This window comes from Mchenga conophoros, linkage group LG23, assembly GCF_057382185.1.
Source record: "Mchenga conophoros isolate Kocher_MC1m ecotype Shallow Benthic linkage group LG23, M_conophoros_male_GT1.1, whole genome shotgun sequence".
In the NCBI taxonomy this organism is placed as follows: Eukaryota; Metazoa; Chordata; class Actinopteri; order Cichliformes; family Cichlidae; genus Mchenga; species Mchenga conophoros.
In genome coordinates this window covers 25,818,002-25,843,782 of record NC_140547.1, presented here as the reverse complement: position 1 = coordinate 25,843,782, position 25,781 = coordinate 25,818,002, and the positions used below count along the sequence as shown (strand labels likewise).

The 25,781-nt window shown below is 40.2% G+C and overlaps 2 protein-coding genes across 11 annotated transcripts in view; both read left to right on the top strand.

The window, feature by feature from the left end:
• Nucleotides 1-15,821, top strand: part of LOC146547363 (protein Shroom2-like) — a 32,451-nt gene extending 16,630 nt beyond the window's left edge. For all 8 annotated transcript variants that reach the window (XM_085263902.1, XM_085263897.1, XM_085263904.1 and 5 more), the window contains 6 exons: nucleotides 49-104; nucleotides 3,050-3,676; nucleotides 6,784-7,275; nucleotides 9,948-10,122; nucleotides 10,220-10,492; nucleotides 11,739-15,821. In XM_085263902.1, the coding sequence (XP_085120028.1) occupies nucleotides 49-104; nucleotides 3,050-3,676; nucleotides 6,784-7,275; nucleotides 9,948-10,122; nucleotides 10,220-10,492; nucleotides 11,739-12,011 (1,896 nt within the window). In that variant the 3' untranslated portion in view covers nucleotides 12,012-15,821. The remainder of the gene's footprint in view (nucleotides 1-48; nucleotides 105-3,049; nucleotides 3,677-6,783; nucleotides 7,276-9,947; nucleotides 10,123-10,219; nucleotides 10,493-11,738) is intronic.
• A 1,819-nt stretch (nucleotides 15,822-17,640) lies between these two features.
• On the top strand, nucleotides 17,641-25,001 carry LOC146547362 (claudin-34-like). 3 transcript variants are annotated; one of them, XM_085264231.1, is made up of 3 exons: nucleotides 17,641-20,423; nucleotides 21,512-21,673; nucleotides 23,284-25,001. In XM_085264231.1, the coding sequence occupies exon 3, from the start codon at nucleotides 23,487-23,489 to the stop codon at nucleotides 24,186-24,188; it is 702 nt and encodes a 233-aa protein (XP_085120357.1). In that variant the 5' UTR covers nucleotides 17,641-20,423; nucleotides 21,512-21,673; nucleotides 23,284-23,486; the 3' UTR covers nucleotides 24,189-25,001. The 3 variants fall into 3 exon arrangements, with proteins under 3 accessions (XP_085120357.1, XP_085120356.1, XP_085120355.1); XM_085264230.1 differs by having other exon boundaries at nucleotides 17,641-20,461; XM_085264229.1 differs by having other exon boundaries at nucleotides 17,641-21,673.
• The last annotated feature ends 780 nt before the right edge of the window (nucleotides 25,002-25,781 follow it).

The following is a 25,781-nucleotide window of genomic DNA, read 5'->3' as shown; positions in this document are numbered from 1 at the left end:
CTGATGTTTTCAATGAATGGCACACTAAACTTCACCTTCTTATTGCAGAAAATTCCTTCTTCTTGGAGAGACACTCAGGCCCAAAAGGGCAGTTTAGCTACCAGGTAAGATTAACTTTTGATTGGACTACTAATTTACAGATTAATATACTAATGTACCACTAATATACAAAAAACAGCACTGGGTTTTGATTCACGAATCATTCACTGCGTCTACAGTTAGAGTACTGTGCAGGTCTTGAGACACCTCTCATTTCTTTATATTTTGCTAGAAAAATGGAAGCTATGTACAGCAATTTAGTGAAGCATGTGTGAACTGCAGTATATTAAGCCAAAACAAAATATTATTTTCATGTCTTTAAGTCGTCTTCAGGAATAGTTCTCCAGGCTTCTTGAAGGACATTCAAAGCTCTTCTTTGGATGTTTCTGCCTTTTGTTCTGTTCTCTGTCAACATGATCCCACACTGCTTCAATAATGCTGAGGTCCGGGCTCTGGGGAGGCCGATCCATGACTGATGGTGTTCCACTGTGTGTTTTTCTATCCACGTATGCTTTTACTGCATTAGCAGTGTGTTTGGGATCATTCACATGCTTGAAAATAAAGCTGTTGTTAATCAGATGTTTTCCAGATGGTATTGCATGGTGGATCAAAATCTGATGATACTTTTCTGTGTTCATAATTCATCAATTTTGCCAAGTTCTCCAACAATAGTGAGTAGACACTGTTGTGTCACACTGACGACATTTGGACCAAAACATGTCCAATTTGGATTCATCACTCCATTAGACCTGTTCCGACTGATTTTCAGTGCAGTTCTTGAGCAATTGTGCATACCTCAGCTTTTTCTCCCTGTTTCGTTTCTTTGAGAATGGCTTCTTGAAAGCCAATGTCCAAAGAAAAACTTTGACTGACCTTCAGACCACAAGAAGACCACTTTTAAAAATTACAAAAAGCCTGGCTTATTTAAATCCAAATGCAAATGAATAAGGGGTGGCTGCAGACTTTTCTAAACATTTCTTCTATGTTCACCAACTCCTATAATGTGTTTAGAGGAATACTCATTACTTTGCAGTGGGACATTTGACAGGAAGAAATATCTGTTTAGTTTCATATAAATGTGGAATTTATCCAGTCTGTGACATTTCAGTGCAGAAAGAACTGCTCTCAGTTTCTCCTCTCAGGCTTCCTGAGCTGAAGTGATCACTTTCAGTCAAACTAGAACCTTTTTTCTAACTTTATCTTTTGCTATTGAAGCTCAGGTTTGGGTGAATAGATTCTCCTCAGACTCCAGTCGTCAACTACACCCTTATTTACAAAACGTGTCTGAAGCTACTGTGGATTTACAGTGGGTGGAGAGGGTATCAGTTTATCCGTAAGCTGCTGCTGACAAAGAACACTTATCTGCTGCATACATGATCAGTAATCCTCCGCATTCACTCCTTTTGTTGATGTGCTGCCTGGTATGCAAGGTGGGATATAAACACCTTTAAGAAAAAAGGGAAATTCAAACTCATCTTTCAGCGTAATATTGACTCAGAGGTGTAAGCCAAAGTGATGCTCAAATTCTTTCTTTCTAGTGTTACAATATGCACTTTTTTCTTTTGTTGTATTGGATTTTTCCACATTTACTCTTTTATTTATCCCATCGAACTGTGTATATTAAATGGAAAAAGCAACAAAACATCCTACATTTTTAAAATTAACGTGTTAGATATCTAATAATACCATATTCTTCTAAACATGTTTAGATATTTTAGCCTGTTATGTGAATAATGTTCCTTAAAACTGTCAATCCCTGAAAATATATCTGCAAATATAAAAAGCATGCACTGCAATCTAACAGCATATGCATCAGAGCTCTTTTTAAGCTCAGTGATGAGCTGCAGGATGCTGGTTTTTGATACGTGAAAGATGGGAAGAACAGGTTTTGGAGGGTCCGAGTCCTATAAAAGCTTTAAGATTTGGTGCTGGAGCCCTGGAAACATTTCAGTGGTTATTGTAATTATTCCCTGCCCCTAACTGTGGACTAGCTCCCTTGTAATCCAAGCTCTGTGTTTGGTTTTCACACTCGTGGTTCGGGTGTCGTGAACTGTAATAGACTCACTCAAACCACACCTGTGAACCTCAAAGTCATCAGTAATATTACTCAAATGCACCAGGTGAACAGGTTCTTCTGAACTTTGTATCCATGTAACCTGATGTAAACCTGCCCCAGGGTCTCGTCCCAGTCAGATATGCCAGAAACACCTCACCCAAGAGGGATGAATTTTGCACAAGTTGCTCCATATAAGATCTGATGAATTGTTTAACCAGCTGAGAACTTTAGAATATTTAATTAAGAAATATTGTGAATACTTTCCCAGTGATCAGCCCTTTACATACAAAATTGACATGATGTTTTCCTGCATACTTTCATAAGTACAGGAGAAATCCATATGAAATTGTGAAGGCAATTTTACACCCACTCCAAGTGTCACAATCTAAAGATAAAATCTGTTTTTTCCATAGCTCCATATATAGTTTCATCAGCACAACTGCAGCAGTTTAATGTCTGTGAAGCGTTTGTTCCCCTTTTTTACTTGTTTTCTCATAATTCAGTGGAGAAAACTTCAGAAGGTGTGTTTTGGTTAAACTTTCAAGGCTCATATCACCATGTGGGAGAGGTGTCTGCTCATAACAAGACAGGGGGGAGACCTTCATGATTATTAATTTAGAAAATGAGCTGTTTTAGGCATTTATCTATCTGTCCAACTAAAAATAGGAGAATAAACTGTATTAACTCTATTTTTTTTTTAATATTGTTGCAGAGTTTTTTTTTTGCTCAGACATGTGGTTCAATCATCCTGATAAACCTCATATTGATGCCCAGTTTCTTCCCAGAACTGACCAAAAGGAGGCAGCACATATTTTAACATTCCTGAGAGATGTGAACTGAAAATGTCTGAATCATCGTGTTGGAGATGAAATGAATTGATGTATTTTTAAGCCATGTGATGTTTGATATTCCTCAGGTGCTTATGATGAGGTTTGTCTTTATTTTGACCCCTAGAGTGAAGTCGGAGAGTCGGAGTTATGAGCCTGACAACAGCCCACAGCTGGTCGAGGGCCCCTCCCCAGGGTTCCCTGACCAAAGGACAAATCCCGCTGCCATTCCCGCCCACACCACACTGTCCTCCGGCCCTCGCAGCCTCAGCCCCAGCCCTGGTTCCAAGCACCCAGCCCAGCCGCCACAAACCCAGAGCCTCCTGCCGCCACCCAGGCCCCATTTAGGCCTAGAAACCACATCCTCCTCCCAGGAATTCCTCGCTGGCGCCCAGGCAGACCCGGCTGGAGTCCAGCCTCTGTCCAGCGCTGCCTCTGACACCCAGCACCATGCTGCCACCTCCACTGCCGCTGCTGATCAGGTCTCCTCTGCTGGCCCCGCCTCGGCCAGCTCCCCTCGCCTCAGAGAGATGTCCTGTGCAGACGAGAGCAAAGCAGCTCAAGGACATGAAGTGAAGGAACAGCCGGCTTCACCTTCTCCTTCCTCATCCCCTCTCTCCTCCTCCACCTCCTGCACGGCCCCTCTGCCTCTTCCCGTGCCCGATGGAGCACGGTCCCCCTCGCCACATTTTGCGCCACTGAGGCTGACCGACAGACCGCCCGACGCGTCTGTGCAGAATGACTCACTGCTCAGGTAAGCAGCTTAACCTCTCTGCCTCCTTGTTACGTAAAGTTCCTCCTTCCCTGTTCCCAGAGGAAGAGGCTTTGAGGAGCAGCTTTAGGTAAACAAGTCCAGGAGGGAACGTGAGATTGAAAACACGACAACAGCGCACAAACAAAAGATAAATAACGACCGAAGCGGTGACGTAGCCGCTCTGCCAGCAGCTGTGGATGCAAAAAAGTGCTCACAGAATCAGACCGGAGGCTGTAATTTTCTCAATGCCACATGAAAGCTCTGACCTTTGATTTCCACTCAAGTTCAGCTGAGCGATTCTTCCTCCAGTTAGAAACTCGCTTTATATAAATCTCTCCCTCATGTTTCAGCTTCTTTTAATCAGTTGAAGTTTAATATTATTTGTTGTCATCCATCTTATCTAGAAAATTTACCTTGTAATGACAAATGTCATCATGTTGTTGCAAATTGTGTCATGATGTAGTTACCTGTACCTTTGTTTATTACCCTCATAATGGTTTAAGGGCTGTGTCCCCCACATCATTTGTTCTCTTTAAATGATGCTGTTAAAGACCAGTCTTAGGATTAATACCAGAAACTGCTCTGAGAGCTGTAATTATTGAACTACATGTCCCATAATAATTGTAGGACTGAGGATGCACTTTTGAAACAGGAACCTGAAAATAGTGGGAAAAAAACAATTATTATGCGTATTATTCAGCAGATCAAACCTTTTGCCATTTTGCTTTTACAGCTGGTCTTCGTCTGAATAGATATTTCCAGATTGTCTTTGTAATTTGTTTTTAGCTTTGCAGGCGATCAATCTGAATCAGAATACTTTATTAATCCTTAAAGAAAATTATGTGGCTACAGTTGCTCCAAGACAACAACATTAACAGACTGGACTAAATTAAATAAATAAATATATTACAAAGTTTACAAAATATAAGAAATAGCTCTAATATATATACAAATAGCTCAGTTATAAATATCCAGAATATTAAAGAGATCCTGTGTCGTTGAGTGGTGAATTATGGGTAATCTCAGTCTTGTACTGAGCGTGAGCATGTGACTGGCCAGCATGTCATGGAGGGGTTGAGAGGTATTGTCCTTATCTTGGACAACATCCGCCTCTCCAACACCATCTTAAGGGAACCGAGCTCCATCCCCACAACATTACTGGCCTTGCATCTGCGACCCTCAACCTGCTGCCACAACATGCAGCAGCATAGAGGACGGCACTGACCACAACAGACTCATAAACAGACTCACACTTTCTTGTTATAAAGCACTGCGCCCCCTCATTTCTTTATATTTTGCTTCCAAACAGCCAGACTTTCCTGTTATTTTTTTAAAGTGGTTTTGAGTAATAGTTCTCAAGGCTTTCTGAAAGTAATTGGCTGTTTTTTTCACTCATTTTCAGTCTGGTTCTTGTACCTGACCATTTTCAGAGTTATATTGGTCAAGCTATTTAAAGCGGACCTAAAAATAATTTCTTTATTCAATTTATGAAAAATTTTAAACATAAGACAGTTTGACAGATTTAAAATAGTATTTTATTTGATTCCCAAAGAAATATTAGCACAAAATTGGCATGTCTCAGCATGATGTGCAGTGAGTCCTTGAACAAAATGAGGAAACTGGACAAATGGAGGACAAAATTAAGAAGCGTCAGGCCTAAAAACTATCTACAGCAGATGAACAGTATCTGAAAGTCGTGTCTGTAAGAAACAGGAAAAAATCAAGCAAAGGCCTGGAACCTTCAGGAAGCCTGGAGAACTATTCCTGAAGACAACTTAAAGAAATGAGTTCAGACTGTGCTGAAGAATAAAGGTGGTCACACCAAATATTGAGGTTTGCACAGTGCTGTACCTTCAGACTTGAACTTCTGTGTGTGTTGTTGTTGTGTTAGTTTCTTGATGGTTGACCACCTCGTGTATGACTTTCTGTTTTGTTTACGGGCTCTGTCTTTTGGTTTGTTCGCCTCACCTGGTGTTTTAAGTTTGTATCTCCGCCTCTGTGAACTTTATTTTGAAATACTTAAAAGTAATCTCGCAGATCAGACACATTTAAGCTGATCAAAGGAGGTGGAAAAAGAAGAAACACCAGGCACCACCTTTTTCTTCCTCATCCCAGTCCTGCTCGTAGATGGCTGCTGTGCTTCTTTCCACAGGAGATTTCGTTTGGTCTCCTTCACCACTGTTTGACAATCATACTCGATGTATGGTTTCTCAGAGGTCTGTCAGCTCGCTCGTGTTTGCTATAGTCGAGCATTCACTGCAGACCAAAACCACCACCAGGCCACCAGGAAATCAGTCTCTGAGGCCTGGGATGGAATCAAATTTCTGGCCTGAAATATTGTTTCAGTCTACCCTGGAGCCATGTCTTCTCACATGGAAGATTTGTAACATCAGATTTCTTTTTAGTCTTTGAGAATAAAAGTCAAACTAATTTAAAGGTGCCAGAGAGGAAACCAAACAAAAAGGTAGAGTCAGTAAACAATTTCGAATTTGGTAGTAAAATGCCTGGAAAGCTAAATATAAAGAAGCGTAATAAAGGATCCAGTAATTGGGGGGGGGGGGGGGGGGGCACACAGGGGAAACAGATACAAGGACTGTATGTGAAAGATGGAAGTAGCCACCCAAACCCTTTTGTCTGTACAGGCCTTGAGCTCAGCGCTTGACCGTTTGACTGTCACCAGCTAACGACTGAGCATGCTCTATTTTATCACAACAGTAATAATGGTTTACAAAATAAAGTCGCCACCTGCTGGCTGTTAGAAAACATGCAGTTTTAAGGCCCCTCCAGACTGACCTGATCTGTGCATGTAAATTTGGTTACTGGCCACTTGGGCACAGGTTCAAGAGGAGGAACAGAGCAAAGGGATGAAGTAAAAGTGACAGGAACGATAAAGAAAACTACATACCACACTGTGTCACACAAGAATCTCTAAATAAAGGTCGTGACAGTCAATTTTAATGATTACAGGTATACTAATGTTAATATTAAGACTGGTGGGTGAATGATGTGGGTGATTTAGTGCTTAAAACATTATCAAACTAAAAATTTAAAAAAGGATGAGGAGACGTACATTTTCCAGCGTTGATCCTATTGTGATTCTTTTTCAGGTCAGATAGCGAATCAAAGCGCCCCGCAGTGATGAACGTTAGCGGTCAGGTGAGGAAAGTCCCCGTGAGGATCATTCACGCTGAGACCAGCACAGGACGCGAGGGTCGCGCCTACCTGCCTCAGAACAGCGGGTCCTGCAGCCTGTCCGAGCTGCCACCACGCATCCCTTCCCTGGGCGCCGCGGAGCGCTTGTCCTCATCTCGGTTCAGCACCTACAACCGCCAGGCGGCACAGGAGTCAGCCCCCGAGACCAGTTCACCTGGGCCCCAACATTCAGAGGAGGACGCCAAGAGAGAGGAGCTGGTGAGGGACATTATGGGTAAAGACAAGTCTCTGGTGGACATACTGGACCAGAGTGGCAGGAAGACCACCATGGACCTGATGGAGGGGCTCTTCCCACCAGAGGAGGAGATCCTGGAGGGGGCCCAGCAGCGCAGGAAGGCCTCAACTGGATCCAGACTGCTCACATCGTCCCCCAGGAGCACAGACAGGTGGGACACTGCAGCAGGAAACATTTAAAATGAAACCTTTCTATTCAAAATGTGCATTTTGTGATTGGAGTAACAGTAAGTGGATCTAGAAAGGCTGATTTTACACACAAGATAACAGCTGTTTCAACAAGCTTATTGAGGAGATTAAACAGTGTGTTTCAGACAGAGGATAATCTGAGTCCAACTTTGAGATAAATTACAATTATTCCTAACTGTAATCATGCAAAGCTACCCTAGTAGAGTCCAGGTATAAAAGTGAACTGCTGGAGAATGAAGCGGCCACTGCAAGGCTGATTTTCCATTTGCCAGACTAGCCTGCCCTCTGTTGGACAAGTGTTGCAATTTCGATTTCTCCACTTTCCTCGAAATCATAATAATAATAACTTTATTATTACAGCACTCTTCAAAACAGAGTTACAAAGAGCTTCACAGTTAAAATAAAAGCTGGACATTGTAGATAAGTGTACATGTTAAAACATACAGACACATGCATACATACATGCATAGGGCTGTGTGATATGGCCAAAATCTCATACCCCGATATAAGAATTCTATCATCCCGATAACGATATAAATCACAAAAATGTAACATTTTCTGTAAATTCTGTGAATCTCGGGCAGCTCGACTTTCGTGAAGTGTTTCCAGCTGCGCGTCGTGTACCTGCAGTCGAGTGTTTTAACCGATGCATGAAACTATACATTTTTAGACACAAGTTGTAACGGCCGCTGTTTTCTTTGTGAGTATTTATTACACGGCGTGCTGCGGGGAAAAGTCTGTTCTAACGTTTGAGTCTAAGGTTTATTTTTTAACACCTGGCGGCTCTTTTTTGCTTCTCATCCGTAAATACTCTGCATACTCTTTCAAGTGATTCAGTTTATTTTGAAAAGTCTAAACAGGATCTTGGGCTTTATTGTGAAAGGTTTATGTGGAACATAAACAAGCGGACACGCGATGCTGTAACCACAAAGCATAAAGACAGGCGCTTGTCCGTCAGTAGTGTGGTTATATTAAATATAAGAAAAAGAGAGAAGTTTAAGAAATTAACATAGCCACTAATCAAACGAATCAAACCATCAAAACGAAAAAATATTGCCGTAAACAGTTTATTTTGCGACACCACGAAACAAACGATAGCATAAAATGAAACGATAGACGTTTTTATATCGTCATCCGATATATATCGTTATATCGAACAGCCCTATACAGTACATGCATGTTTCAAACTATAACAACAAATGAAGGAGAACAGATTAAGAAAACACTAACCTATAAAAATGAGTTTTTAGCATTCACTTAAAACAAATAACAGAGTCAGCCAACATTATTGAAGGATGTTGTACAAAATCACATTTAGTAAACAAAAACATATTTGTCTAGACTGTTGCTGGCTACTTTTTAAAGCTATTTGTGGCAAAAGGCCTTTCCTATACTAATAAAATGCAGTTATGGTCAGGAGTTTCTATCCACTCATCATGGGTGTGAATGTCATGGTAATTTGGTGCTTTAAAGGATTTCTTTGAACTGTTCCTTTCAGGGATGGAATCATTGTACAGCATATATCTTTAATGACTTTAAAAACAACAACTCAACAAAAAATACATTAAAGCTCAAACATAAACCTACACTTCCAATCATTTTTGGTAAAATATCCCTTAACAAGTTGTCCCTGGATCAAATGCTTTAGGTAGCCATCAGTAAGGTTCTAGTATAATTCTGGCTGATATTCGATCACTCTTCTTGTCAGAATTTGTAGAGTTAATTTAAATTGGTTTATTTCCAGCACAGATCAAGCTTTTAAATGTAGTCCAGAAATTGGTTTGGGGTCGGGGCTTTGTGAAGGCTGTTCCAGTAGCTTAATGTTAGCCTACTTTATCCATCCAAAACCAGTTTTGATGTGTTTGGGATCATTGTCCTGTTGAAACAACTGTGTCCAAGTTTCAACCATCTAGCTGTTGATCTGAGATAAAGTCGAAGAATGTGGAGGTAGTCCTCCTCCTCCTTCATTATTCCATCCACTCTGTGCAACGCACCACTGGCACCAACACAGCACCAACACAGCACCAGAGCATGATGCTACCACCACCATGCTTGACAGCTGGTACAGTGCTCTTAGGTTTGAAAGCCTCAGCTTTATTCCTCCAAACATACCTTTTGTATTTGTGGACAAACAGCTCAAACTTTGTCTTGTTTGACTACAAAACATTTCTCTAGAAGACATTTGGGTTGGGAAGATTTCATTCGAGCTTAAAGGTGTTAATTTGTCAGATTTCCTGGTCAGCACCCTCTTGAATCTTGAATCTCAATCCATGACGATGTAAAACTGGCTGTATTGTGGACAGTAATGCTGGTGTTTCATCAGTTTCCAGTTCATGGTAGGATTGAGCCTTGGTGGTTTCTGGGTTGTTCCTGAATATCCTAACCGATTTCCTCTCATCTGAGGATGACAGCTTGTGTCTTTATCCACACTTTTACAAAGTTGTGACATATCTAAATAACTTTTCTTAAGTTCAATTGTTTGAACTGATGATCGCTTGAACATACCGAATGTTTTTATATTTTGGTGTCATGACCAGAAGAGTTCCAGGTGAGGACTTCGAAGATTTTGGGTGCAGACGTGCAGTGTCAGTAAAAGTTGTGTCAGAGTGTTTGTGTTTGTCCTTGTGCATTTCAGAAGGGAGGAGGAGGAAGTGTCTGTGTCAGCAGCCGCCTCACTAGTCCCCAGCTCCTCCTACTATAACACGTCCGCTCCTAAAGCTGAGCTCCTCATCAAGATGAAGGACATGCAGGAGCAGCTGGAGGAGCAAGACTCAGAGGATGAGCTGGATGTTGATCTGGTCAATAAAAAGGTAAAATATGCCCACTTTATGTTTTATTATGCATGCCATTCTGCCATCCTAAAGTAGTAAATGGATTGTTTTTATGTGTCTACTTCATCAACTTCAGCAAGAGCTGATCTCCAGCCTTGCGAAAAAGCTGGAGGTGCTCCGGGAGGCAAGGCAGAGCCTGCAGGAGGATGTGGAGGACAATGAGGCTCTGGGCCGTGAGGTGGAGGCCATCGTGCAGCGCGTCTGTCAGCCCAACCAGCTCGACAAGTTCCGCATGTTCGTGGGAGACCTGGACAAGGTGGTGAGCCTGCTGCTGTCACTGTCGGGCCGGCTTGCCCGGGTGGAGAACGCCCTCAACAGCCTGGAGGATGAAGCACCACCAGAAGAGAAGGTAACCCCAGACACTGTCCACCAAATCGACTGCTTCCCTCAGCTTTATGGAAGTTTACACTAAGTTTTAGGACTTTGTTTAGCTCTTAATTTTATAGTTTTGTTTATGTGTATTTCACAGCACATTTATTGTTTGTAGTTTACAAATATGAACACGTCTGAAAAAGATGAAAAGCTTTGAGCTAATCTATTTAATCATCCCTCCTGAAGCCCAGTGACAGAACAGCAGCTGCAATAACAACAGTACAGTAAAACAATCTTTACCTTCTGTTTATGTTCATAAAAAATGCTATTTGAATTCACTTAACATACAAAACACTGTATTTGTCCATGGATGCCAAACGTGTAGTTTAATAATGTATGTATGTGTACCTTAATAATGTATGAACATTTTAGTTCACAGTACTGTGCAAAAGTCTTGAGCCAACCCACATTTCTTTACATTTTGTTTCCATGGATCCAGACTTTCTCTGAAGGGTTTAGCAGGCTTTCTGAAGGTCATTCTGGATATTGGCTTCATTCATTTTTACTTAGTCCTTTACTTTAGTCCTTGTACCTGACCTGACGTAAAAAAAAAAAAAAACTAAAACAAAAACAAAAAAAAAAACAGAACAAAAGGCAGAAACATCCTAAGCTTTGAATCCTTCAAGAAGCCTGGAGAACTATTCCTGAAGATTACTTAAGACTACTTAAAGAAATGACAAGAAAGTAGACTGTGCTGAAGAATAAAGGTGGTCACACCAAATATTGACTTTCAAGCTCTTAGTATTGCACAAAGACTCTGTTTTTGCCTTATCTGCTGTATTTACATGTATGTTTGCATGTTTCAATAAATCACTGCATATATTTCCTATTTTTCTAACAAATGTAAAGAAATTGCACAGTACTGTACCTCTCTGCTGTTATGAAATGAGCTCTCTGCAGTAAAAAACAAATGCAAAAGAATAATCATATGACATTATTGTTGTTGGCAGCTTAAATCATAACTGGAATTAAATTCAGGTAATGAATCTACAGTGCAGCAGATATGGCACATAGTTCCCTCAGGAGCTGGCTTTAACCAATTTACCTCTAGGACTCTAAATGAAGAATAATCTAGCTTAATGAATGCTGGATTGTGTGAATACGTAACTGCTTTCTAAGAAGTTTTCTGTTTTACTGTTTTTGCTGCACTAAGCAGGTTTAATGTGGTTACATGATCCATAGATGATGTTCTAGATTAATAACTCATATCTGTCCTCCATCAGCAAACCCTGACTGAGAAGCGAAAGCTGCTGATGCGGCAGCACGAAGACGCCAAGGAGCTGAAGGAGAACCTGGACCGTCGGGAACGACTGGTGTCCAGCATCATGGAGGCCCACCTGGACATGGAGAGCCTGGACGACTACAGGCACTTCGTGAAGATGAAGTCTGCGCTCATCATCGAGCAACGCAAGCTGGAAGATAAGATCAAGCTGGGCGAGGAGCAGCTGAAGTGCCTGATGGACAGTCTGCCACTAGAGCAGAGGCCACTGCTCTGAATCAGACAAGAGGATGAACCATGTAGCAGTTTTATATGAACATCTTTGAATTGCGTGTGAGTTTATGACCTCAGCCTAGATTTGATGCTGGTGGAGTTGCTGTTGTTTGTTAAAACCAAACTGAGGAGCCTCAGAAACCAAATCAGACACCAGGATTAGTCAGTTACACCTTAAACAGCTTAGAGTGGACCACCACTGCTCATTTCCAGCTCAAATTGTGATTCTTGGACTCTAATAGAGTAGCTTCACATGACTCACAGGTTAAAATTGTTCCTTTTTTCTGGGCCCTGGTGCAGCACGACAACAGCTGTTTTACCTACTATATGTCTGACTGGTTGCCCCTCGTAAACAGTGGGTGGGACTTCTCCACGACATAATTTAAAGCAAAGACTAGAAAAAAACTGTCCAAAACCGAGTGTTTGGATCTTTTGGGCCACAGGGATGGCCATACGTAGTATGAACATAAACATAGAGCACATATAACAGGTCCACTTTAAAACTGTGGGGTGTTTTTGATGGTCAGTTTTTACTCAGAAGGATTCGACAAGAACACAAATGTGTTGTCATTTGATTAGTGGAATCATGCCAGGCATGTTTGTCTTGGACATACAGGGCGGCAAGATACCTCTCTGCTTTGGTCTATTTCTCACATTATTTTGCTGCTTAACAGACTTAATTAAAGTCAGTAATAGATAAAACCATTATTGCGTGCAGGTGCTGTATCAGAACTCCCCTTTTGGCAAAATGGGCTCAGAGTGTCAGAACATTACTCGTTACCCAAGCAGAGGCTGACAAATACAGATGAAACCAGAAACCATAGACTGTATATAAAAGATGGGGGACCACAACGTCACCATTTGGTTAGCGAATTTCGCTTATGAAGCCTTAGCTTGAGATTTTTTGGTGTCTTTTATGGGCTCAAAATGTGGTCATAAATATTTTGTACTTGTAAATCGGTTTTGTACTTGTAAAAAAGATTTGTATGTGTAAAAAAGATTTGTATGCGTAAAAAAGATTTGTATGTGTAAAAAAGATTTGTATGTGTAAAAAAGATTTGTATGCGTAAAAAAGATTTGTATGTGTAAAAAAGATTTGTATGCGTAAAAAAGATTTGTATGTGTAAAAAAGATTTGTATGCGTAAAAAAGATTTGTGCGTGGACTTAGCCCAAAAAACCCCTGCAAGTTACAACTACGAATTTTGACCCTAGTTTTCTTCCTTTAAGCTGATTGGTCAATGTCATGTCAATCACAAATTAAACAATCCAATCAGAGAACAGATGGGTTTGGCTGTCGGAGGGGCGCTTTTTTGAACTGCAGGTCCTTGAAGGGTAATCTCTATATAAATATCTGATAGCAGCTAGGTCCCCTAACTTTCAGTAGCTGTTGAAAGGATAAAGTTGTGGTATATCAGTGGTTAGAAATAACATTATTACTTTAGGATTAGTTTAACACAACGTCAGGGCTGACCCGGGACCATTGCTGTGAGTCACAGTGCGCAGCATAAAAGTCCTTTCACATCAGACACAGGATGTGCTGCTAATGCTAATTGCTAACTAAAAGCAAAGGATCCAGAATTTGTTGCTGGCTGCTGGGCTCTGTGGGTTTTTGCAGCAGTTCTACCTGTACTAGATGCACCTGCTCCTTGTTGTTTTTATCTCTGACTTTATGTGAACTACAAGAGTTTGTGGGGTTTTTTTGCTAGTTCTTCAAATGTTCAATAAAAACATGTATGCTAATTCATAACGAAGAAAGCTTTGTAATGAAGACTGTCATTTCCAAAACACTGCCCCCCCTGCGTCCACAGCGCTGTTGAAAAGGCTGTGGAAGTCCCTGTATTAAACACGTAGTCCTGTGACACAAAAATCACCAAACTCGGACGACCACAGACTGTTTTCCTTCGTGGTGATGAAGGAAAACGCTGGGTTGGCATGTTAAAGGGCATTTATTCCCTTCAAAGACCTGCAGTTCAAAAAAGCGCCCCTCCGACAGCCAAACCCATCTGTTCTCTGATTGGATTGTTACATTTGTGATTGACATGACATTGACCAATCAGATGAAAGGAAGAAAAATAGGGTCAAAATTCGTAGTTGTAACTTGCAGGTTTTTTTTGGCTAAGTCCACACACAAATCTTTTTTACACACACACAAATCTTTTTTACACACGCAAATTCTTTTTACACATACAAATCCTGATTTACAAGTACAAAATATTTATGACCACATTTTGAGCCCATAGTCTTTGTGCTTCAAAAGCAGACGTGTTGACAGAGGGTTGGACTTGACAGAGAAATCAAAGACACTGTACACCCATTGGCTAATGACTCATGATTGACAAGTTGTTAGCCAATGGTATGCTCACACTAAACTCATGTGACTACAGAGAGGAAGAGGAGTGCAATCAATAACTGGGCCCAAGTTACAGAGACATGGTTGCAGAATTTAACATGAATTTGTATGATTTCAGTTTTTCCCCAGCCCTCCCTTTTTTTCTGTCTTTATATTAAGCCCACACTTCTTTATATTAAAATAGGAGCCCCAGTGGCCCACAAAATGGTGACCGCAAGCATGTCTTCTTCTGATTGTCATTGGTGTCAGTAGACTGTCCTCTTAATAGACAGGCTTTGTGACCCAGAGTGAAATACTGATATCGTGGAATATTTTTATCAAGCTGCACAGAAAACTTTGCGGCTTCATGTGAATAGGTCTTTGGTGATTGATCTGATTGGTTGCCATGTGTGTCACGTTTCATTCAAAAAGACTTGAAAACAGTAACTGAATAATTAAGTAAGTGTTTACTTTGGTCACAAAGATCTCTTTACTATTAGCCCCCTATACAACTGGAAGTCTTTTTAAACTAAAGGTATCGCCCCCTGGTGGCCTTTATTTTTTTTAAAAATGCAAGTTTAAGGTACTGCAGTGACGGCTTCCTGTTCCAACTTTTATATACAGTCTATGCAAGGAACTCAAAGTACAGCTTTTTGTGGAAGAGCTGCGCCCCCTGTCTGTTTTGTGGAGTAAAGCAAACCAGCACAAAGTGAACCAACTCTATGATTTTATCACACTATTTAAACACCTATTAGCCAAGGTCAATATATTTATCAAGTAATATCACAGTAAGGGTGAGTTTTAATACATACATATTTCTACACTGAGTGTTAAATGCTGATAGTGCTGCTCGCTGTGTGAAGCCTTTCTAAGCTATGAAACTGAGCCTTTATCTAGACCCTTGTGAAGTTTAATACATAGAACCGCTACCACACGTGAATTATGATATTTTCCTCATTCCCCGTATGAAAGCTGCATTTCTTTTGCACCTCGTAAAACCAAAGCTCATAAAACCGAATTACGCTGTTACTTTGCTCACCCTGCAGTGTTTCCAGTCCCCTCTAATGTTCTTTTTATTTAACTTGCTGAAAGTGACTGGGTCACGTATGTTTTATGTTTTTAAGGTAATATTTCGTAGTAATTTATTGTAAAGCTTTGTCTGGAAATGTATGTAAAGAAACACATAACTGCTCAGCAAACATTTCAACTTGGATTACCCAGTGAAAATCATTTCTTAAAAAAAAGAAAGAAGGCAAGTTGTTTAATTAAAAAAAAATTTCATGACATAGTTTTTTGTTGTCTAATAAGACTAGAAAGAACATGTTTGAATCCAAAATGGTAAAAAGAGTTACGATCTGTTGAGGAAAATATTCTTCTATTACAAACTGTTGCTGTCCAGATGTTATTTTTACATGTGATGCACGTCTCATTTTAGAGTGAAGCTATTTTATTTATGCCAGAATAAAGGGTGAATTTGATAAAAACTGGACTATCTTCTCATGACACAGTGCTAATGTTCCTCCTGCTTGTTTTCGATACAGCAGTGCGTAAATAGTGACTGATTTTCTGCTCTCCCGAGTAAAAGGACTGAGACACTGCTGGTGTTTCTGTGGAGGCCGATGTAAGAAGTAAGCATGTGAAGATGTGCCTGCGGTAGCCTCATGTACAGCCCACACTTCATGTTTGCTATTTGCAGATGGCCTCCTTAATGCCTCTCTCAAATTTTAATATCAGACAAAGATAACCAGAATAAATGAAAAATGCAGTTTTTAAATGATCATTTCATTTACAGTGGGGCAAAAAAGTATTTAGTCAGCCACCGATTGTGCAAGTTCCCCCACCTACAATGATGACAGAGGTCAGTAATTTGCACCAGAGGTACACTTCAACTGTGAGAGACAGAATGTGAAGAATTTATTCGTAAATCAGGGTGGAAAATAAGTATTTGGTCACCTCAAACAAGGAAAATCTCTGGCTCTCACAGACCTGTAACGTCTTCTGTAAGAAGCTTTTCTGTCCCCCACTCGTTACCTGTATGAATGGCACCTGTTTGAACTCATCATCTGTATAAAAGACACCTGTCCACAGCCTCAAACAGTCAGACTCCAAACTCCGCCATGGCCAAGACCAAAGAGCTTTCGAAGGACACCAGGAAAAGTATTGTAGACCTGCACCAGACTGGGAAGAGTGAATCTACAATAGGCAAGCAGCTTGGTGTGAAAAAATCAACTGTGGGAGCAATCATCAGAAAATGGAAGACATACAAGACCACTGATAATCTCCCTCGATCTGGGGCTCCACGCAAGATCTCATCCCGTGGGGTCAAAATGATCATGAGAACGGTGAGCAAAGATCCCAGAACCACACGGGGGGACCTGGTGAATGACCTGCAGAGAGCTGGGACCAAAGTAACAAAGGTCACCATCAGTAACACACTACAACGGCAGGGAATCAAATCCCACAGTGCCAGACGTGTTCCGCTGCTGAAGCCAGTGCATGTCCAGGCCCGTCTGAAGTTTGCCAGAGAGCACATGGATGATACAGCAGAGGATTGGGAGAATGTCATGTGGTCAGATGAAACCAAAGTAGAACTTTTTGGTATAAACTCAACTCGTCGTGTTTGGAGGAAGAAGAATACTGAGTTGCATCCCAAGAGCACCATACCTACTGTGAAGCATGGGGGTGGAAACATCATGCTATGGGGCTGTTTTTCTGCCAAGGGGACAGGACGACTGATCCGTGTTAAGGACAGAATGAATGGGGCCATGTATCGTGAGATTTTGAGCCAAAACCTCCTTCCATCAGTGAGAACTTTGAAGATGAAACGAGGCTGGGTCTTCCAACATGACAATGATCCAAAACACACCGCCTGGGCAACAAAGGAGTGGCTCTGTAAGAAGCATTTGAAAGTCCTGGAGTGGCCTAGCCAGTCTCCAGACCTCAACCCCATAGAAAATCTGTGGCGGGAGTTGAAAGTCCGTGTTGCTCGGCGACAGCCCCAAAACATCACTGCTCTCGAGAAGATCTGCATGGAGGAATGGGCCAAAATACCAGCTACTGTGTGTGCAAACCTGGTAAAGGCCTATAGTAAACGTTTGACCTCTGTTATTGCCAACAAAGGTTATGTTACAAAGTATTGAGTTGTATTTTTGTTATTGACCAAATACTTATTTTCCACCCTGATTTACGAATAAATTCTTTACAAATCCTACCATGTGGATTCATGGATTTTTTTTTCACATTCTGTCTCTCACAGTTGAAGTGTACCTCTGGTGCAAATTACTGACCTCTGTCATCATTTTAGGTGGGGGAACTTGCACAATCGGTGGCTGACTAAATACTTTTTTGCCCCACTGTATTAATAAGGGGAAAAAAGCCTAACCTACTTGTGTGGGAAAAGTAAGTGTGTCATAAACCTAATAACTGGTTGTGCCACATTGGCAGCAAGAACTGCAATCCAGTGTTTGTGATCCCTGTCAATAAACCTTTGACATCACTGCAGAGGAATTTTGGCCCTGTCCTCTTCACTCACATCGGAGGGTTTTCCATCTGAACGGCCTTTTTAACACCATACCAAAGCATCTTAATCTGATTTAAGTCCAGAGTTTGACTCGGTCACTCCAAAAACCTTCATGTCTTGAACTGATGGTCAGACATCCTCCTTCAGAGCAGAATTCATTATTCCATCAGTTACAGCAAGTCGTCCTGAAGCAGCAAAGCAGCCCCATCACACTACCACCACCATGTTTGACTGTTGCTGTGATGATCTTTGTTTGAAACGCTGTTGGTTTTATGTCAGATGTAACAGAACTCAATTGTTCCAGAATCATCAAGATGTTTTTGGTAAATGTGAGACGAGCCTTTGTAATCTTTTTAGTCAGCAGTGGTTTTCTCCTTGAACTCTCCCCCATTTTTGTCCAGTCTCTGTCTTATTGTTGAATGTGTGACACAAGTGAGGCCTGCAGTTCTTTCAATGTTGTTCTGGTTCTTATGTGACCTCCTTGAGTAATTTTGGAAGGTCGGTCACTGCTGGGAAGATTCACCACTGTTCCAAGTCTTCTCCATGTGTGGATAATGTTTCTCACTGTGTTTCACTGGAGACCCAAAACCTTAGAAATGGTTTTGTAACCTGTTCCAGAGTGATAGATGCCACTGACTTTGTTTCTTTAAATTGTGGTCGGTGGGTCAGACAGGTTCTGTTTAAGTGATTTCTAACTTAAGCAGGTTTGACAGTAATCAGGCCTGAGTGTGTTTAGTGAGACTGAACTCAGTTTTGGTTAATCACCATTAAATTCAAGATTTTCCCACAGGGCCAGATTTAAATACATTTTTTTCCCTTAAGAAATGAAAACATCATTTGACAGCTGCATTTTGTGTTTACTCGGGGTACCTTTGTTTAATATTACATTTGTCTGATGATCTGAAACATGTAATTGTGACAAATATGCACAAAAAACAGGAGGAAATCAGAAATGAGGAATGGGAAACTTTTTCACAGCACAGCATGTTAAGAATGGTTGTTCAGCCTTTCCTATGTAAAGATCTGAACGCTCATCACATATGTGCACAAATATGAACATAATCATTAAATGTAAGCACTTAGAAGATCGATGGGCATGAAAATAGGGAAAAATGTAAATTAAAATAACTGGATTTAACTATTACTGTAGCAATCAATTGACAATTACACCTTGTACTTAAACATACCTTAAACTGAACTTGTTTGGTGGCACTAGAGGAAAGGCATGTTTTATCATCGGCTGTGTGCATGAGTAATGATGTCTGCACACTCCTGCGTACAGGAAAAAAACAAGTGACTCACTTAAAGCAGCATTTTGGGCTCCTGTTACAGGTTTTAAAGCAGCATCTGATAGCTGTGTCAGATTACCTGTGAATAAAAAGATTAGTAAGGCACCGATAATATTTAAATAACAAAGATATTTGGTTTTGACCTTTGAAACAGTCACATGTTGTTTCTGTTTGTTTTGGTTGGGCTGAGGTAAAGCAGAGGTGAAGAGAAGTTTGTCATTCAGAAACCATAACCAGGCAAAAAAAGAAGGTGTCTTTATCTGTTGTTTACTCAGTGTTTCAAATATTATATATTATCCATTTTTATAAGTTTGCACCGTGACGTTTCACAGCCACTCCTGTCTTTTATTGTCTCTAAGGGATCAGAGCTTTTTTCTCCTTCCCAGAACCCTTCACCTTAGTTCACTTTTATTTATAGCACATTGCACAAGCTTCATATTGTAAGGTACATATGAGAAAGAAACCTCAATAATCAGCAGCACCTGGTGACAGCAGGGAGTAAGAACTCCTTTTTAACAGAACAGAAGCAGTCACAGGGAGGGACGGCCATCTGAGAGATCACCAACAAAAAACAAAGCACTCAGGAGAGAGTCGGCTAGAGTTAACGACCTGCAGTAAAGGAGTGGAGGAAAATATCTCAGTGCATCATGGGAAGTCAGCCTGAGTGTAAGACAGCACAGCCAGGGGATGGTTCAAGGTCAGTAATGTTGCTGTGAATGAGTCACTGCTATAGCCAAGCCCAGAGATTCGACTTTACTGTAAGTCCTCCCTGCTGTTGCTCTGATCTCTCTCTTCTTATTGGGAAAGAGATAAGAAAGAGAAAGGCTCTGGATTAAACCTCCCCTCCAGTAAACAGAAAAAATCATCGTCTTCATCACGTTTCCGTGTCATTAAAATATATTTAAAGGGAAGAGAAGAGAATAATAATGTTCAAGTGTTATGCTTAGGAGATACAGTAATGCGCAAAATTCTTGAACCATCCCTCATTTCTTTATATGTTGCAAGGAAAATGGGAAATAAGTGCAGGATTTATTGAAATGTGCAAACATACATGTAAATACAGTATATGGGTAAAAAAAAAAGTTTGTACAATTCTACTGAGCTTGAAAGTCAATATTTGGTATGCTGACCTTTATTTTTCAGCAAAGTCTGAGCTTCAAAGCTCTTCTTTGGATGTTTCTGCTTTTTGTTCTGTTCTCTGTCAACATGATCCCACACTGCTTCAATGATGTTGAGGTCCGGGCTCTGGGGAGGCCAATCCAAGTCTCTTGATGTGTGTGAGTAGAGGACACCTAAATGCAGACTGAAATTACTGGTAGGTCAAATGAAAAACTTTAAGCATACCTTTGATAAACAACCGAGGAAACAGTCCAAAAGAAAAACATGTATGAAAAAGTGGCAAAATCCAAGGAGTCAAGAAAAACCACAAGAGTGGGAACCAGATACAAAAATAGCTAAGAATATCATGGGGAGGAAAACCAAACGTGCTGACAAAGAATAAGTTCAAACTGAAGCTAACATGAAGTAACTATCAAAATAAAGAAATTTCCCACTCGTGGGACTAATAAAGGTATCTTATCTTATCTTATCTTATCTTATCTTATCTTATCTTACAAAGCAGGAAGTGAGAAGAGAGAGTAAAACGGGGAAATGCAGATACAAATGAACTTAATACAAAGAAAGTGACACAAGAGAATGGAAACTACATGAAAATATAATCACAACTATAAGCAGGAAGCAAAAAACAAAACAAAAACAAAAAAATAACCCCAAAACATAAAGCAAATAACAACATAAACTTGGAATCAACAGAAAATATTAAAGTCTATAATTTAAAAACACTAGGCAAATGACAAGAACTGTGACACATTGTCATGCTGGAAAATGAAGCTGTGACCAATCAGATTCTGTCCAGATGGTTTTTCATGGTGGGTCAAATTCTAATGGGACTTTTCTGAGTCATAATTCATCCGTTTTGGAAAAGATCTCCAACACCACTGACTGAAATGCAGCTCAAACCATGACAGAGCCTCCACCTTGTTTTACAGATGGCTGTAGACACTCACTGTTGTGACTCAAGACCTTTGCTGCATATTTAAACTTCTAAAAGACTCATTTAGCAAACATTTTTACTCTGAATTGTTCTCATTTAAACAGCTGAACTGAAACACTTCAGCACAAACCTTTATGAATTTCCCTGTATGTATAAATCTGCAAGTCATCCTAAATAAGACAGGACATTTCAAAAATAACAAAAAAGCCCCAACAAAGAGCTGTGAAGTGATCTGAAAGGACATAAAGACTAAAACGACTTGACCAGTAACAGCGGCTACATCTAAACTTTTATTCTGTCAATCATTTACAGCTTCGCAATCATGACCAGAAGCTGTATCCAGGTTACCGGTGCACGATGAGGAAGTGCTGCAGGGTACCTGTGAATGAAAAAAGCCTTCCTGTTTGGCAGTTTTAGTCTGGTTTTCTTTCTCTGAAGGCGACTTGGGAGGTGTTCCACGAAAGCACCACTCAGGTACGTAACAAAACCAAGAGTTTCTCTTTAAACGCTGCAGTTTTTTAATGGATTTCAATGACCTGATGTCTTCAAAACTTGCTTTCATCACATGCTGTGTATAATAGATATGAGGAACAAGTGTCGGTAACATGAGTGAGGGTAATCTGCAGGGCTGAATGTTCATTTCATCAATACTGAGAGAAAATGGTGTGTGTTTTCTTTCTTTTCCAGCATGTAGAAAGTTCCTTTAGTTTTATATTACAAAAAGCGAGATACACATAATGTCTGTGGTGTTGTATTTAAAGCCTTTAAGCATTATCTAAAACTCGTTTAGTTGTTAGAGGAGAAACAGAAACACAGTTAATTCCTTTAAAAAGTGGAAGCTAAACAAAGAAATTATAGCAGTTTAGTTGGTGTCAGAAACCAGACAGAGATGACATAGGTCATTATGTACATTTAACTGTGTTTAGCTTCATTGTCAAATTCATTTATGGAAGTCAAACAACTCTGTGAATAATCATAAAACAGCACCTGGACACTGTAAAGCTGTTTCTCACCATGTATGCTCATAAGACTGCATATTTGCATACGTTAACAGTGGGCTTAAATGGGGCCCAGTGAAATTCAAAGGTACTTATCGGTGTCTGTAGTTTATAAATTAACTAAAGTTACCAAAAGAACAGCTATGATTTTATGTATCTACAGCAGATGGACAGTATCTGAAAGTGACGTCTTTAGAAACAGGAAACAGTCCTAGTGGATCAATGGCTGTCAAGAAGCCATTCTTAGAAAGAGAAGAGAAACAGAAAAGGCTGAGCTATGCCAAATTAAAATTACAATGGCATCTACAAAAAATGGTGGAGGCTCTTTCGTGGTTTGAGCTGCATTTCAGTGGTGTTGGAGATCTTGTTCATGACGCGACAATGATCGCAAACACACTGCTAATGCAGTAAAATCATACCTGGATAGACAAAAAACAGAGTGGAGCACCATCAGTCATGGATCGGCCTCCCCAGAGTCCGGACCTCAACATTATTGAAGCAGTGTGGCATCATGTTGACAGAGAACAGAACAAAAGGCAGAAACATCCAAAGAAGAGCTTTGAATGTCCTTCAAGAAGCCTGGAGAACTATTCCTGAAGACTACTTAAAGAAATAGCAAGAAAGCTGCCTAAGAGAGACAGACTGTGCTGAAGAATAAAGGTGGTCACACCAAATAATGACTTTTAAGCTTGTTAGAATTGTACAAACTCTGTTTTTAACTTATATACTGTATTTACAAGCATTCATGGGCACGTTTCGGTAAATCTCTGTGTCCATTTCCCATTTTTCTAACAACATATGTCCAGGCAATTTAACACTTCAGGAAATCTTTCTTAAAATAAAAGTGAAGGATACAAAACTAACAGTCTAATATATTAAGAACTTTGAAGAATTTTCACAGAGATACTAAATAAAAATACCTACAGGCTACTTAAAAAGGAAGTACATATGGTATTTATAGGAAGTATGTCTGCACTGAGATGGTGAAGAGGAAGACAGTCCAATTGAAATGCTGCCCTGTAGTCTTTGTTGATGGTGCTTTGTTGCTGCTCACTAACAGCTGTGTCTGTGTTTCTTTCCTCTCAGAGGGAGCTGCAGGTGCTTGTTTAGGAGGTAACCCAGGAGACGAAGGAGGGAAAAAACTGACAACTTGTGAGACGAGAACAGAACAACAGCAAGACTGTGCTGGAGCACCGAAGAGTAAAACATGACAGAGGTGACATCGCCCACCTTCCACCTGTGTTCGGTCTCCTGTTGACACCTTCAGTAGGATCAGGAAATCCACTGCTATGACCTACCTGGCTCACACAGGCCACGCCCAGTTTGGTGCTCTCGGGCTGGCCTGTTTGGGATGGATGCTCACCGGCGTGGCTCTTGGACTGATCCAGTGGAGGGTGTGGCAGGTATCGGACAGGGCGGTGATCACCTCCGGTGTGGCATGGGTCGGACTCTGGAGGGTCTGCTTCGCCAGCCACACCGTGGTGAGCGAGGGCTTCAAGGTTATGTACTGCAGGTACATCATGCTCACCGATTCCTTCACGCCACCTGAGATTGCTGCAGGTCAGGTCCTCATGCTCCTGTCTCTGCTGGTGGGGGTTTGTGGGAACGCTAGTGGTGTTTACTCCATGAGGATCGTCTACTTTGGGATAGGTAAGAACTCTACGGTCCGCCGCGGCTTCATCCTCACGGGAGTGCTGTGCCTCCTCGCGGCTGCGATATCGCTCGTGCCTCTCCTCTGGAATCTGAGCGCTGTGGTGACCAATCAGACCATCGAGTTCCCGCCCGAGTTTAAACTCCCCCCAGCACCTGAATCTCAGCACGTGGGAGGCGGCATTGGTGTCGGGATGGCAGGATCGGTCCTGATGATTGTCTCTGGGATTATTTTCTGCACATACCGATTACCAAAGAGGCCTTTGAGAGAGCAGGTGCACCAGGAAAATGACACCCGGGGGGAAGATAACCCCACATTTGAGTTTCAGGAACACTTGTGAGGAGTTTGTGTGTGATAAAATGGACAAAAAAAAAAGGTTTTTGCACAGACTTTACACTCGTTTCTTCCTTTTAACTCCTCAAATGTTTACAGTGACTCATCTAGTTTTATAATCTCAAGGAGGATGACTCATCTGCTGACAGCAAACACCCATAACACCCTCACCTTCATATGCCTGAGAAGCAGGAAAATGAAGATAACATGTTTCTTACAAAACAGACAACTCTTTAACTTATGGTTTAAAATTGGAGCCAAAAAATCCCCCTTATAGACAAAAGCTGTTAAGCTACTTTAAAAACTGCATTGATGCGTTAATAACGCTCATCTGCTAAATAGCTGAATGTAAATGTTACACAGTGTACTGAATAAATTATTGTGTGCTGAAATTATTTTATTACACTTCCTTTTCAGATTACGTCACATTTTCAATGTTTTATTGCACCTCGACTGAAGTAAATGTGAAAGTGAGAATACTGTGACGGGGGTCTGTGTGTACAGCGATACCTTTAATCTGCAGATTTCTGAAAACAGCTCAATAAATTAAACACAAACATGAGTCACAAGAAAGGCACTAAGTGTCCCATCTGTAAGCTGTGCTGTGGATGAATGTGGTTGTTTTGTCTCAAACGGGAAAATTCCCACCACTGCTCTTCAAAGGTCTAAAACTGTTTGCTATTTAACCCTTAATATTTTATTCTTGACTGTAAATACAAATGATTTTTACTGGTTTCCTTCTGCTCAGTCAGTATCTGACCTTTTCTACTTCCCTTCATGCTTTCGTCATGTAAGCTTTTGTTCCTAATTTTATTCTTAAAACAAAGAACATTGGTACAGTACATGGTAAATTACAACAATAAACAATATAAAATGTTTTTAAAAAATTGGGAAATGATAAAGTACATGATAAAATGCAATATTTTTTTTATAAATAATAAATAAGTAAAAAACTAAAATAGAAAACTATAAAAAAAATGAAATGCAAGAATATAAAAAAAATATGGCATACTATTTTAGATATTTTTACTAAAGATATAAAGAAAATGGCAATTATAAAAATTTAAAGCAGAAAATAAAATTTAAAAATTCCTAAAATTAAAAAGTCTAAAAACAAAATGCTAAATTACAATAAATACAAATATCATGTAAGCATGATGCAAAATGCAAACTATTTTAAAAGTGTAAATTATAAATATAAAAGAAAATTAAAAAAAAAAAAAATCCAAGTTTACAAAACTCAATTATTTTAAAAAAGATATTCATACAACCAAAAATTCTAAACTAAAAACTATATCTTTTAATTATAAAATGTAAAAGTATAAAAATAAAATTCAAGCGTATAAATAAAAATATTAAATTTTAACCTCATTATTACAATGAAATATAAAATTAAGAAAAATGCAAAATGACTTATTAATTGTGGTAAGTTTTACATTTAATTTGATAGTGTAGCTGCACAAACTGATGAAAACAAATGTGTTTTCTGGACAAAAGTATTGAGATTCACCTATTTGTTATTAAGAACTGTTGCCATAAAATCAAGCACCCAGTCACACAGCCTATTTGTGACATAATGGGTTTCCTAATGGGCTCGCTC